At 62.9% G+C, this 12,842-nt stretch overlaps 1 protein-coding gene across 1 annotated transcript; it reads left to right on the top strand.

The window, feature by feature from the left end:
• Positions 1 to 5,508: 5,508 nt before the first annotated feature.
• On the top strand, positions 5,509 to 11,757 carry LOC309602247 (metal cation symporter ZIP14-like). The gene is made up of 9 exons (XM_082335648.1): positions 5,509 to 5,579; positions 5,837 to 6,112; positions 6,200 to 6,386; positions 8,860 to 9,029; positions 9,526 to 9,648; positions 9,737 to 9,922; positions 10,177 to 10,384; positions 10,896 to 11,080; positions 11,444 to 11,757. Exons 2-9 carry the CDS (start codon positions 5,852 to 5,854, stop codon positions 11,588 to 11,590), a joined length of 1,467 nt encoding a protein of 488 aa, XP_082191774.1. The 5' UTR covers positions 5,509 to 5,579; positions 5,837 to 5,851; the 3' UTR covers positions 11,591 to 11,757.
• The last annotated feature ends 1,085 nt before the right edge of the window (positions 11,758 to 12,842 follow it).

The raw sequence follows: 12,842 nt of genomic DNA, 5'->3' as shown, positions 1-12,842 counted from the left end.
CTCCCAGCAAAGGGGTTTGAATAAATGAGCCCCAAAGGTGATGCCGCTCCCACAGCGCAGGCTGCAGCTCATCCCTGCCCCGTGCGGGCGCTGGATGCGAAAACCAAAGATTTCGGGTATTTTTTTCCCCCCCCCGTCTCTTGCATTGCCATCGAGGCAGCTGTCGGTTTGAATTTGTACTTTGCTTTTTCGAGCTCCTGTTTAACAAATCCCGTTCCAGTTTGGCTGGTTGTCCCATGCTTAAAAAGTCACTGCTTTTCCACGAAGTCTTTATTTTTTTTTTTTATTCTGTCGGGCTGATAGGAGAGCAGATCGATATCCCAAGGGACAAGCGTGCGTTTGAGTTTTCAGCTGTTGCGGGTGTTGCTTTGCTGTGGGCAAGAAATGTTTGAGACTTTTGACTTTGAAGCTGGCGGGGGGCTGCCAGAGCATCCCCAAAATCAGCTGGATTTCGTCTCGGCGTGCCCCCGACCCACCCTTGTGCAAGCACCAGCAGGGATGGGGGTACGGCGGGAGCCTCCCCCTCCTCTCCCAGCCTCTCCCCTCCCTTTTTATGCAAAAAAAGGTTGAAAATATTTAATTTTGGGGGTTTGCTGTAACTGTAGCTTTCCGTTAACTTCAATAAAAGTGTTGCTGGCTGCCTCTTGGTGAGGGCTGGGTGACGGTGACCCCCCCACCCCTCTTCCCAGGGGGGTCCCAGGGCGGAGGGGACAGGGAGGGGACAGGCAGCAGTGACACGATGCTGCCCGGTGGGCAGCGAGCCTGGCAGGCAGGAGCAGAGCCCATCACCGCGTCCCCTGGTTAATCATTCACCATCACCCCTTGCCGACAGCGGCTTTTACCGGCCCTGGCGGACTTTGGCAGCCTTCACCCAGCCCGGGCCGGTGTTTTGGCGCAGGGCGAAGCTTGGCCCCGAGCGGTTGGGGGGGTGCTGGGGCCAAAGTGGGGGTGATGGCTCTGGGCAGCCGGCCGGGCCCCCGGCGCGCCTGGCCTCCCACCAGCCGCCTTTTTATATCGCGCCGTCGCCACTGCCGGCAGGGAGAAAGGCTGCCTTGTCCTTGCCGGCTCCTTGGCACGGGGAGGAGAGCCGGGCCGGCCTCTGGCTGCAAGGCTGGCGGGCTCGGCCCCCCCGGAGCCCCGCCGGTCCCTTCCAGGGGGGTCCTTGGGGTGCCATGTCCCCTCAGGTGGGGGCTGTTTGGTACTCTGTGCCCTTGGGGGGGGTCTGAGGGGTGCCCCGTGCCCCCAGGGGGTGCTTGGGGGGGTCCATGGGGTGCCCTGTGCCCCTAAAGAGTGCTTGGGGGGTCCATGGGGTACCCTGTACCCCTGAAGGATGGCCAGGGGGGTCCGTGGGGTGCCCTGTCCCCCCAGGAGGGGTCTGAGGGGTGCCCCATGCCCCCAAGGGGTGCCTGGGGGGGGGTCTGTGGGGTGCCCCATGCCCCCAAGGGGTGCTTGGGGGGGTCTATGAGGTGCCCCCAGGGGGTGCCGGGGGGGGTCTGAGAGGTGCCCTGTGCCGTGCTTGAGGGGGTCCATGGGGTGCCCCATGCCCGCAGAGAGTGCTTGGGGGGGTCTGAGGGGCGCCCTGTACCCCTGAGGGATGGCCAGGGGGGTCCGTGGGGTGCCCTGTCCCCCCAGGAGGGGTCTGAGGGGTGCCCCATGCCCCCAGAGAGTGCTTGGGGGGGTCTGAGGGGCGCCCTGTACCCCTGAGGGATGGCCAGGGGGGTCCGTGGGGTGCCCTGTCCCCCCAGGAGGGGTCTGAGGGGTACCCCATGCCCCCAGAGAGTGCTTAGAGCGGTCTGAGGGGTGCCCTGTACCCCTGAGGGATGGCCAGGGGGGTCCATGGGGTGCCCCGTGCCCCCACGGGGGGCCTGGGGGCTCTGTGGGGTGCTCTGTCCCCCCGGGAGGGCTCCGTGGGTGCCCGCTCCCCCCGCCCGGGGCTGCCCCACGCCGCGGCCCCGGTGCCCGGCGCTGCAGAGCGGGGGGCGAGGCGGGGCGGGGCGGTGGGAGGGGCGGGGCCTGCCGTGACGCCAGCCAATGGGAGCGCTCCCCGTCCCGCTGGCCGAGCGTGCGCCCTGCGCGGCCGGGAGCGGGCGGACCGAGCGGCGGCGGGAGCGGGAGGTAGGGCCGGGATGGGGCGGGATGGGATGGGGCGGGATGCGGTGGGATACGGTGGGATGCGATGGGATACGGGCAGGGAACCGGCTGCGGGGACGGGGCCCTGCGGGGAGGGCGGCGGGGGAGCGGGAGGGGGCGGGCCCCGGGATGGGGATGGGGGAAAGGATGCAGGGACCGGCCGTGGAGTCTGGGACCGGCTTTAGGGTCTAGGACCGCGCCTAGGAGCGGGCTTAGGACCGGTCATAGGGCTTGGGGACAAAGATGGCGTTTGCTTTGGGACTGCCCGTGGGGCCTGGGGCCCGGTGAGGGTGCAGGCAGCGTTGGGCATGGAGCGGGGGACCCGGCCGTGGGGTCTGGCGCCAGCGGTGCAAGCTCTGGGGCCGGGCCGGGGCCTGGCGGAGCTGGGACGGGGGGGCGAAGGGGCCAGGGAGCGGCTGTGGGGCTGGGGACCGGCCTTGGGATGGGGCAGGGGCTGGGGGTGGCAGCGGGCAGGTCCAGCATAGGGACCGGGCAGGACTGGGGGGCCGGTGCATGGTGCGATAGCCAGGGTACCCAATTTTGCTGCCTGCCTGCCTGCACCAGGGCCTGCGGGCAGGGTTTTGGGGGAAATTAAGGGACAAGAAGCTGACGGGGGGAGCGAAGGGAGGCCATGGTCCGGCCGTGAGCCTGGCAGGCTGCCGTCCCTCCGGGGCACGGGGGTGCCCGGGGGCATGGAAACCCTCCCTGCCAGCAGGCAGGTCCTGCCTTCGCTGCCAGACACCCCAGGGCATGGAAACCCTCCCTGCCAGCAGGCAGGTCCTGCCTTCGCTGCCGGACACGTGGAGCGGCTTTTGCTCCGGAAAGAGGTTGAGATCACTGGCTGCGAACCGCCCTGGCAGGAGGAGGGGGTGCGCACCGGCGGGGTCTCGGGGGCCCCCGCTGGGTTTGCGACAGCGAGCCGTCCCCGTGCGGGGTTTCGGGAAGCGTCTGGCACGGGGCTGACGTCGCTGGGGTCGTGCTCGGCTTTGCCAGCGTTTCTTGTTCCTGGCGTCACCTTCCCGCTCGGAGTGGGGGGGTGGTTTGCCAGTGGGATCGATGACTTCTGGGAAGTGAACCCAAGGGACAGGGGAAAGAAGAGGGGCTTTGCCTGGCCCCGGCGGCTGCTTTGGCCTGCCGTTACTGCCGGGCATCGCTCCCAGGCACATCCCGTGGGACACCCGGAGCAGGCAGCTCCTGGGCATCCCCTCCCCGTGGCAGAGGTTCGTTCCCTCCGTCCCGTCCCAGCGCGGCAGCGAGCGATAAAGTAGGTCAGGCACCGGGCCGTGCGCGGCACCGCGGCTCCCCGGGCCCGTGGCCGGCGAGAGGACGCCCTTGAAGGTAGCGGGCGGGAGGCCGGGGGGCTTTGAGGGGATCCCGCTCAGCCGGTGGCGGGGATGGAGGGACCCGCAGCGGGGGTTTGTCCCCCCGGGGTGTTTGCTGCAGCTCCGTTTTGTTCCCGGGATGGGGGGGTTTGGATGTGGTTGGCACCCTCCTGCCTTGCCCCGGGCTCCCCGCGGTGTTTGGGGGGTTGGAGACCCCCAGGCCGTTCCTCCTTGAGCCCTGCTCTTCCCGAGAGGCGGCTCCTCCACCTTGTTTCTGCCCTAAAACGGCAGCGAGCCTGTGCAATTCAAATCCCTGCCCGGCTCTGCCTGCAAACCCCTTCCTGCCTTTTGTTTGGCAGCTGGGTAAAAGTTGAGGTCCGGTTTTCCACCCTGGGCGTGCCCGGTTCAGCCCGGTTTTGGGAGAAACCCCAGGGGCGATTTTGGCACTGGAAAGGGCTGCTTGCCTTGGCACCAGCCGGCGATAATCGGCATGCTCCGGACGGGATGGCTCCCGGCAGGACAAGGGACGCGGGGAGCACTGGGCCGGCACGGAGAGGGAAAGGCAGCCGACGTCCCCCCGTCCCGGGATGCGGTGCTGCCGGGACAGGCCTTTGCCACCGTGGGCTGTGTGCCAGCGCCTGTGTACCTTGTAGGAGTCACGGGCCACCAGGATGTCCCACGTGGCCACCTGGGCTGGTTGCTGCTCCTGGGGCATTGCCCAGGGAGGACCCGTCTGGAAGGGTGGGTTTGGGTAGGGGGGAGGCAGAGGAAGGTGTCCAGCTCTCGCGTAGCCCTGCCGAGCAGGGTGTTACCATCACCAGCACCTCGCCAGATGAGCTCGCTCCCTCATTTTGGGAGGAGAGGGGTTAAGCCAAAGCATCGGAGCTTAGCCCTGCCAGGAGGAGGCTAAAACCTCCGAACAAAGCTGGCAAAGTGGTGGTAAGCTTGTAAAACCTGCGGGAATGCGGGCGCCTTCGGAGGGGGACGGGGTCCTGCCTTGGCCTCGCCGCCCCGGGCAGCACCAAACCCGGCCCCAGGTTATTTTCAGAACAATTGGTTGGCCAGGCTTCAAAAATGTCTTGGGCTTGTTTTTGGAGGAGACCGAAATCTGCAAGCCGTCAGCACGGGACAAGCGTGGCGGGGTGCCGGAGCGGCCGGCGGGAGCGCGGCTTGGCCGGGGCAGCAGGTCCTGTGCCAGGGCAGAGCTAGGCTGGATGCGGCCCCGTGCGCAGCGGTGCAGGAACCGTCCCGGCGCTGCAAACCGGTTCCACCGAGGAGCCCCCGGGAAGGGGAAACCACGAGGGAGCGTGCGCCCAAGCCCCCGGGAGGGGAGCGGAGCCCCGGGCCGGTAACGGGATGGCTGCTGGGCGTATGGAGGCGGCGGGTAGCAAATTATTTTCTGCTCGTCCTTGTGAATCCTAAATTTGCTGTCCACGTTTCGGTGAAGCTTTTCCACGAAGACAGCCTGGGCCCCGCTCCAGCCTCTTGGGCGCTGCCCAAGGTGGACGTGTGGGTCGTGCCTGGCCTCCCACCCGCTCTCCGAGCCTCTTCCTTTGCACCCAGTGCCTGCTGGCGGGTGAACCCTGGCTCCCCTCGGTCTCTGCCGCCCCGCTTTTATTGATTCCCGGCTTATATGAAAGGAGCGGAAAGGGCAAGGATTGATTCTAGGCAAATACTATAAAGGCATCTACAGTTGCGGCTGGGAAGGACCTGGTTCATTGTAATTATCATAGTTAAAATATAACCTAATGAAAATGCTACTTCTGGCCCCTGGGCTCCTGTGTGCTCCGAACGCTGGCGTAGGCGGGCAGAGGTCCCCGAGGGGTGCGTGTCCTGGCCCCGCTGGCACGAGGGGGACTCGATGTGGCGTTAGCGTGGCCGGGGGCCGGTGCCTGACTTCTTGCCCCACGGAGAGCTGAATTCGGCAGCCGGCGTTGATATTAACCGCGCTGGGGTTTGCTGGCCGCACCGCTGGTGGAGGCACGTGTGCAGGATCCCTGTTGCAGCCCTGCCTGCACACTGCTGCCTGCTTTCCGACCGCTGGCTGCTCTTCCCCAGGGATCCCGAGGTGCTGCAGAGCTGGAGAGCCCCCAGGAACGGTGTCCCGGCAGCCGGCACGCAGCTGCGGTGAGCTGGGGGAGCGGGGTGTTTGGGGGGGTGGTGGTGGTGGTGCCGGGGGTTTGGTTCGTCGCTTGTGAAAAGACGCTGAGTCCCTCCTCGGGATCTGGGTGCTCTCAGCGCTGCGCAAAGCTGTGTCCCCCCCTGGCCTGGGGCTCCCTGGGGAAGAAATCTGCCATCTCCTGATGGAGCTATGGGGTGGAAGAGCGGCGGTCGGAGCCGCTGGGGATGCTAAAGCTAACAGCAGCGCGCGGCTTCTCTTCCAGCATCCCTGAGACACCATGATCCCCAGCACGGGCCGCCGGGGCTGCTGCCTGCTCGTGCTGCTCTGCCTTCTCCCCTGCCCGCGGGTCTGGGCAGGCAGGGATGCCGCCGGACCGGCGCTCTCTGCAGCCTCCTTCCTGCAGGATCTCCTCCAGCGGTACAGTGAGAGCGAAACCCTCAGCCTGAAGCAGCTCAAGGCCCTACTGAACCGTCTGGACGTGGGAGTGGGACATGCCAACGTCTCCCAGCCACCACAGCAGCGGGTGAACCTCTCCCGGGTAAGGCAGGGGCTCTGCAGACCCCCAAAGCCTCTTCGCAGAGCTGCGGGAGTCTCAAGGCACGTGCCTGTCTCTTCCCTTCCCCAGTGCTTCAGCTCCGTCGAGCTTTTTGCCATCCACAACTTGAGCGAGGGCTCCACCGTGGGGCACAGCGAGTTCAAGGAGTTTTGCCCCACCATCCTGCAGCAGCTGGAGTCTGGGGCGTGCGCCTCCGAGAAGCTGGAAAACGAGGAAAATGAGCAGACGGAGGAGAGCAGACCCAGCTCAGCCGAAGGTAAGCGGGGAACCGGAGGGCACGAACGCTGCCCGGCACGGAGCTCGGGGAAGTGAGGCACCCTGGGACCTGCGGGACAGCTAATTCCCATTCCCGGCTCTGGGGTACAGGCAGAGTCTGGCAGAGACAAGAGGAGGCAGCTTGCCTACAGCAGCTGGGAGTCCTGATGGGTTTTCCTCGGTGTAGTTTGTGCTGTGGGCTCGCAGCGTGGTTTTTGCCCCCGATCGCACAGGCCGCAGGTCAGGGCTGTGCCTGCAGCATGGCTCTGCGGGATAGCTGGATGATGGGGACCTTGCTGCAAGTCCCCGTGGGTGGCATGGGGTGGCTTGGCACATTTAGGGCCTCCAGCCACCAGCGGATGCTAAATGAGCTTCCGTGCATCCAGGTCCTGACGATGCCCAAGGTCTTGGATCAGCTGCCCTGAGCACGGCATTGGCTTCTGCCACACCGCTAGGCCGGTGCTGGCTTGGGAAAGCCTCTTCCAAGTAACCTGGTGGCTTCGTTTCCACCTGTCCTGCAATAAAAACGATGGTTTGTGTCGCAGTTGAAGCATCCGGAGCAAAAGGAGAGATGCTCCGGTGCGGCGAGGCCGGCCCCGGCGTGGGGGCGTAGACCCGGAGCGAGCCTTTTCCTCCTGCCCGGATCCTGGGTCTCGGGGTCCTCCCTGTCTCCCCGCACCGAGAGCCTCGGTAATGTCTGGCCCTCGTTTCTTCTCGTTCCGCAGTGTGGGGCTTTGGTTTTCTCAGTGTGTCAATGATTAACGTGGCCTCCCTGCTCGGAGTCTTCATCGTACCGTGTACCGAGAAGGCCTTTTTCAGCCGGGTCCTCACGTTTTTCATCGCACTCTCCATCGGCACGCTGCTCTCTAATGCACTCTTCCAGCTCATCCCAGAGGTGCGGTAGAAAGTCCCTGCCTCTCTCCCGTCTCCGAGGGCAGCTCTCCGGGTGCCCTCTCTGCCTCCACCCTGCCAAATCGAACCGATCCCTCCGTCACCCGAGGCTGAGGGCTTGTCTCAGGGGCTCTGCAGGGCTTTTCTCACCCCTCCGAGCACCAGGAAACTCCTGAGAGCGTGCAGGCAGCGTGGGGAGGCCGTGCCCTCCAGCCTTGCAGGTCCTTACGAAGCTGCTGGCCGGGTCTGAGGTCTGGGAAGGTGCTGGGAAAAGCCGTTTGCTCCTGCTCTATGGGCTGCGTCTGCTTTGCAAGGGAGTTTATCCTTTGGAGGGATGTGCTCAGCCCCGCTTCGTGCGGAGCTGCCCGGCTCTGAGGCCCCTGAGATGCGGCAGCGCTTGTGGCGTGAGCCGGATGGAAAGACCTGCGAGGCGGAGGAAATATCAGTGTAAAAGCACGGGGAACAGCCCGGAGAAGCACCAGCTTTCTCTCGAGTCAGCCCGCTTTTACAAATGTATTAATTGCCTTTTTTCCTCCCCTGATTTACAAGACCGATGTTCCCACAAGGGTTTAGGCTTACGTGAGGTTTCCTGGTGCTCTGATGGAACCGACAGATATATCGCAAATTAATTGTGTTGTAATTGCACAGTTCCGGAGTTGAATAAATACACCCACGCGCTCTCGGATTGGACACCTTCGAAACACGCGTGCTTCCTCGGCCTCCTGGTCCAGGTGGCTTCACAGAGCCCTTCCCCATCTCCTGGGGAGGAGACGAGCTGGATCCGAGCTCCTGCACATCCAGCCTTAAAACTCTGCATTTAAGGTGCAGCCTTGCCTCTGCGCAGAGCACCCTTTGCTGCCGCTGGGTTTTGCCCCTCCGGCCTTGCCTGCCTTGCTCTCGGGCAGCGAACGCCTCGTCCGTGTTGGGTGGGAATGTTTTCAACTCCAGAACTGTGACTTTTATTTGCTGAACATAAAAACCAAGCGCCTCTATTTCCTGATCTGCCAGGAACTGAAATGACTTACGTACGCTCCACCCTCGCTATCAGTCGGAGCATCCCGGTCCCAGCCGGCTTGCGGGGACCAGCAGCATCTCTCCGGGCTGCAGGACGAGGATGGAGCGTACGAAGATGCTCGGGGGACCTCGGCGCTCTGTGGCCCTGGAACGGCCGCCCGATGTCCCGCGGGGGCTCGGGGAGCAGAGCCGGGGTGCTGGCTCTGAAACAGCCTGGCTGCCAAAACTCCGCTCCGTCTCAGCGCTAAAAGAGAGCGGCTCGCTCCGAGGGAGCGCTCCTCTCCCGGTTGCGTGGCGCGAGCTCCGCAGCGGGGTGTCCCTCCGACCCTTCCCAAAGCGCTGTTTCCAGAGCCACTCAGCACCAGGTTTGCCCCTCTTGAACCAATGCCAGATGAACAAGCAATCACTAATGAATGTCCTCTTCTCTCCCCCCCTCTCCCTCCCTCCTCTCTCTTTCCTTTCGGCGTGGATTCCTTCCCCTCCTTCCCCTTCCCCACGTTGATCTCCTTTCCCTCCGACAACCTCCCCTCGTCCGATTCCCCGGGGTGGGTTTGGCACGCACGCCGCAGTCTGGGGTTACGGTTTCCTCTGCGTGACCGTCATCTCCCTCTGCTCGCTGGTGGGAGCCAGCGTGGTGCCCTTCATGAAGAAGACCTTTTACAAGCGGCTGCTCCTCTACTTCATAGCTCTGGCGATTGGAACTCTCTACTCCAACGCCCTCTTCCAGCTCATTCCCGAGGTAGGGTGAGGGCCGCCGGGTCTGTCCTTTTCTCTCTCTCGGGGGCTGTTTCTCTCTCTCTGGGCGCTCGCTGGCTGGAGAAGGGGAAGGCGGCGTTGGAGGGGAGCTGAGAGCGAGGTACGGAGGCTGCATGCCCCTCGGAACCGCAGTCGGAGCTGGCGTTTCACCCCTCTTTGGAAGGGAGTCACTCCAGGGAGACCTCTGGTCTGCTTCAAGCAGAGAAGCGCTCTTTTATTGCCCCTTCTAGCTTTTAGTATCCCTGCCCCGGTGCAGGGTGGTGGATCCAATGCCTTGGGGCACAGCTGGCTTGTCTGGGGGAGTGAGGGAGTTTCAAGGTGCAAGAAGGCGTTTTCTGAGCTTGCCCCCAAAGCAGCTGCTGCTTAGAAAGAGGTCAGAAAGCGGCAGCATTGCCCCAGAGGTGCCAGGGGCAAAGGCAGACGCAGGACGCTGCTGGAGACTGTTCCTCAGTCCTGTCACTTGTCCCCTTTGCCTTCAGGCGTTTGGATTCAACCCTCAAGAAGCTTATTACGTTTCCAAATCCGCCGTGGTGTTCGGGGGCTTCTACCTCTTCTTCTTCACGGAGAAGGTCCTGAAGATGCTCCTGAAGCAGAAGGACCAGGTGAGGCTGAGCAGGGGCTGCTCGGAGCGCTGCTCGGGTGGGAAAAGGCAGAAATGGCTGACACCCGTGAATCCCCCCTGTCCCGCAGCATCACCACGGGCACAGCCACTACGGCCCCGAGGCTCTGCCGTCCAAGAAGGACCAGGAGGATGGGGTCACCGAGAAGCTGCAGAACGGGGACCTGGACCACATGATCCCGCACATAACCAGCGAGCTGGAGTGCAAGACCCCCTCCGGGGATGAGAAGGTTGTGGTGGGCTCCCTCTCTGTCCAGGTTAGTGCCTCCTCCCGTGGGGTTGCGGGTGGGCGCGTGGAAAAAAACCTGCCTGTCAATGAAAAAGAGCGGTTTTGAAGCCCATTGCACCTCCCTGACAAAATCCTCTGTGGGTGGTGGAGAGCAAACGTCTCGGGTCAAACCTCGTGTGGATTTAATGCGTGGAGGGGTGGGTTCCCCTGGCCGGTGGAGGGAGCAGTGACCCCCCGAGACCGGCTGGATGCTGAGCCCCTGCCATCGGGGTGCTGTGGCAGGACCTGCAGGCCTCCCAGAGCGCGTGTTACTGGCTGAAGGAGGTGCGGTACTCCGACATCGGCACGCTGGCGTGGATGATCACCCTCAGCGACGGCCTCCACAACTTCATCGATGGGTTGGCCATCGGGGCCTCCTTCACCGTCTCCGTCTTCCAAGGGATCAGCACCTCGGTGGCCATCCTCTGCGAGGAGTTCCCGCACGAGCTGGGTACGTGAGTCCTGGGGGAAAGGTGCTGCAAGGGCTCTCGGATCTGCCCCTCGTTAAGGCCAACCCTGCCGCTTCCCTGATCCTACCCGTTGTTTCTCGAGAGAAAGGCAACTGCGGGGTGGAATAAACAGAGTAATGATGGGGGGGGAAGGCAAGGCTGTAAACTACACTGAGTAATCACAGCTCTAAAAATAACGAGGTAATATGATGTCTGAGATATAAATTTAGCTGGAGACATCTGAAGGAAAAAAAAAAACCACCACCTCGTTGGTTTGGGAGGGGGGAGGCAGGCAGCGGTTTGGGTTTGAATGTCCGAATTTATGCGCGGGCAGGGCTGGGAGCTGGCAGGGAGCTGCTGCGGTCGGCGCTCGGCACCAGCGGGCTCCTCACGCTTGACCTCCTGCAAAAGCAGGCGCTGGACACGAGCACCTCGGTGCTGTCCCGATGCTGCTGCTGCCCGCCCAGTGACAGCCCCCTCCCTCCTCATCCTCACCGTCGTCTTCTCCCGCAGGGGACTTTGTCATCCTGCTGAACGCCGGGATGACCATCCGCCAAGCGCTCTTCTTCAACTTCATCTCTGCCTGCTGCTGCTACGTGGGCTTGGCCTTCGGCATCGTGGCCGGCAGCCACTTCTCTGCCAACTGGATCTTCGCTCTGGCCGGAGGAATGTTTCTGTACATCGCGCTGGCTGACATGGTAAATGACGAGCCCGGGGGGCTGCTGGGCGCACGGTCGGGACCTTGACGGGTTTTTTTTTTCCCCTTTTTTTTTTTTTCCTGGCTCAGAAGAGCTCTGGCTTGCCCTCAGGCTGGAGGCAAGGCAGGCACGGGGAGCACAGGGGGATGTTTGCTCTCTCCCCCTGGCCCACGCAGATGCTGTCTGTAGTGACCGGCGTTCGTCTCCGCTTTGCTTTGCCTCCTGCGCTGGTGGCACGGTGACCGCCGAGAGCCCCGGGCCGGGTGGTGAATATTTGCCGGGACGGGGTGGGAAGCAGCGGGGAAGGATGAAGCTGCTCCGGTCGCTGAGCCCTGCCATCGCTCTCTCTTTCCCCCCACCCAGTTCCCCGAAATGAATGAGGTCAGCCGGGAGGACGAGCAGAACGGCAGCACGCTGATCACCTTCGCCATCCAGAACGCGGGGCTGCTGACGGGGTTCACCATCATGGTGCTGCTCACCATGTACTCCGGCCAGATCCAGATAGGGTAGGACCAGCCCCTCTCGCAGCTCTGTTCCAGTTTTTCCTTTTTTTTTTTGTTTATTTTTGGGGGGGAAGGGGTATTTCTTTTTTTTTTTTTTTTTTTTTCCCTTTCCTTTTCCTGCTGCAAGCATACGACGGTACCTGTGCGGGCACTGACACCACACTACAGAAGAAGAGGCATTGCTTTTAAAGCTATTCCACAGACTTGATTTTATTTTGGTTTAAGGCTACGGGGAGCTTAATCCCCTTTGCCGTAGGACAGAACTGACCGGAGGATCTCTTTCCAGTGTCGTATCCCTTCTCTCCTCACGTCTCCTGGGAAGGATGGAGTCGGGAGACAGGAGCTCCTTTAGCCATGTTGCTCCCCTCCTTGTGCTCGGAGTGGTGCGATGGGACGTGACGCTCTCCTGACCCCTTTTCAGGGGGTGCGTGATGGGGGGCCGTGGGGTACAGGGCTAGCGCTGGACGCGAGCTGCCTCCGCCTGCTCACCTGCCGGGGAATGGATGCGCAGGGGGTGAAAAGTAGCACCGCGACGAAGGGGAACGGGGACCCGCCGCGTTCGCCGGCGTCACGCAAGGAGCTGGTGTTTCTCTCCTGCGTGGGGAGGTGGTATTCTGCTTCGGGAGCACACAGACTGGGACAGACCCTCCTTCTTCTGAGAGCGTTACCTACCAGCCGGTCCTCGGAGCTGTGCTCTCCAAGCACAGAGGGCTGCCGAGGAAGAGGAGGCTCGAGGAGCACGGCTCATGATTTGAGCATCATCCTTGCTGTCTTCAGAAACGCGCCTCTGGAGCCACGTCTGGTTTTGCTCCTGTTCTGCCTTGGCAGCCTGGACGATGCCCTGGGAAGACCAGGGTGAAGAGGGTTTTTTTGGTTTTTTTTAAAGCACATTCTGGGCGTCAGCGCTCAGAGCAGAGGACACCAAACCACACCCCATGCGGGTCGGACTGACAGACGCAGGCTGCATGGGGCAGCAGCTGGGAGAAGGCTAGCAGGATGCTCTTACCTCCCTTAGGTCCCTGCTGCTGTGGGGGGGGCGGAAAAAAAAACCCTTCTCCTTCCATGAGGGCAATCATGCAGCAATGCTGGCCAGAAGGGCACAAGAGCAGCGTGGGGCAAGGGCAAAGCCGGCACGGCGAGCCCCTGCCTGGCCACAGGCTCCCCAGCCGGGGGATCGGTCCTTACACTGTGACCAAGCTCATGCCGACACCTGGGAATGGACACCGGTTTTTAAACACTGATGGTGCTGAGTTGCTGAG

Source organism: Platalea leucorodia (genome assembly GCF_965183815.1).
Source record: "Platalea leucorodia genome assembly, chromosome: Z".
In the NCBI taxonomy this organism is placed as follows: Eukaryota; Metazoa; Chordata; class Aves; order Pelecaniformes; family Threskiornithidae; genus Platalea; species Platalea leucorodia.
This window is presented reverse-complemented; position numbering and strand designations above follow the sequence as displayed.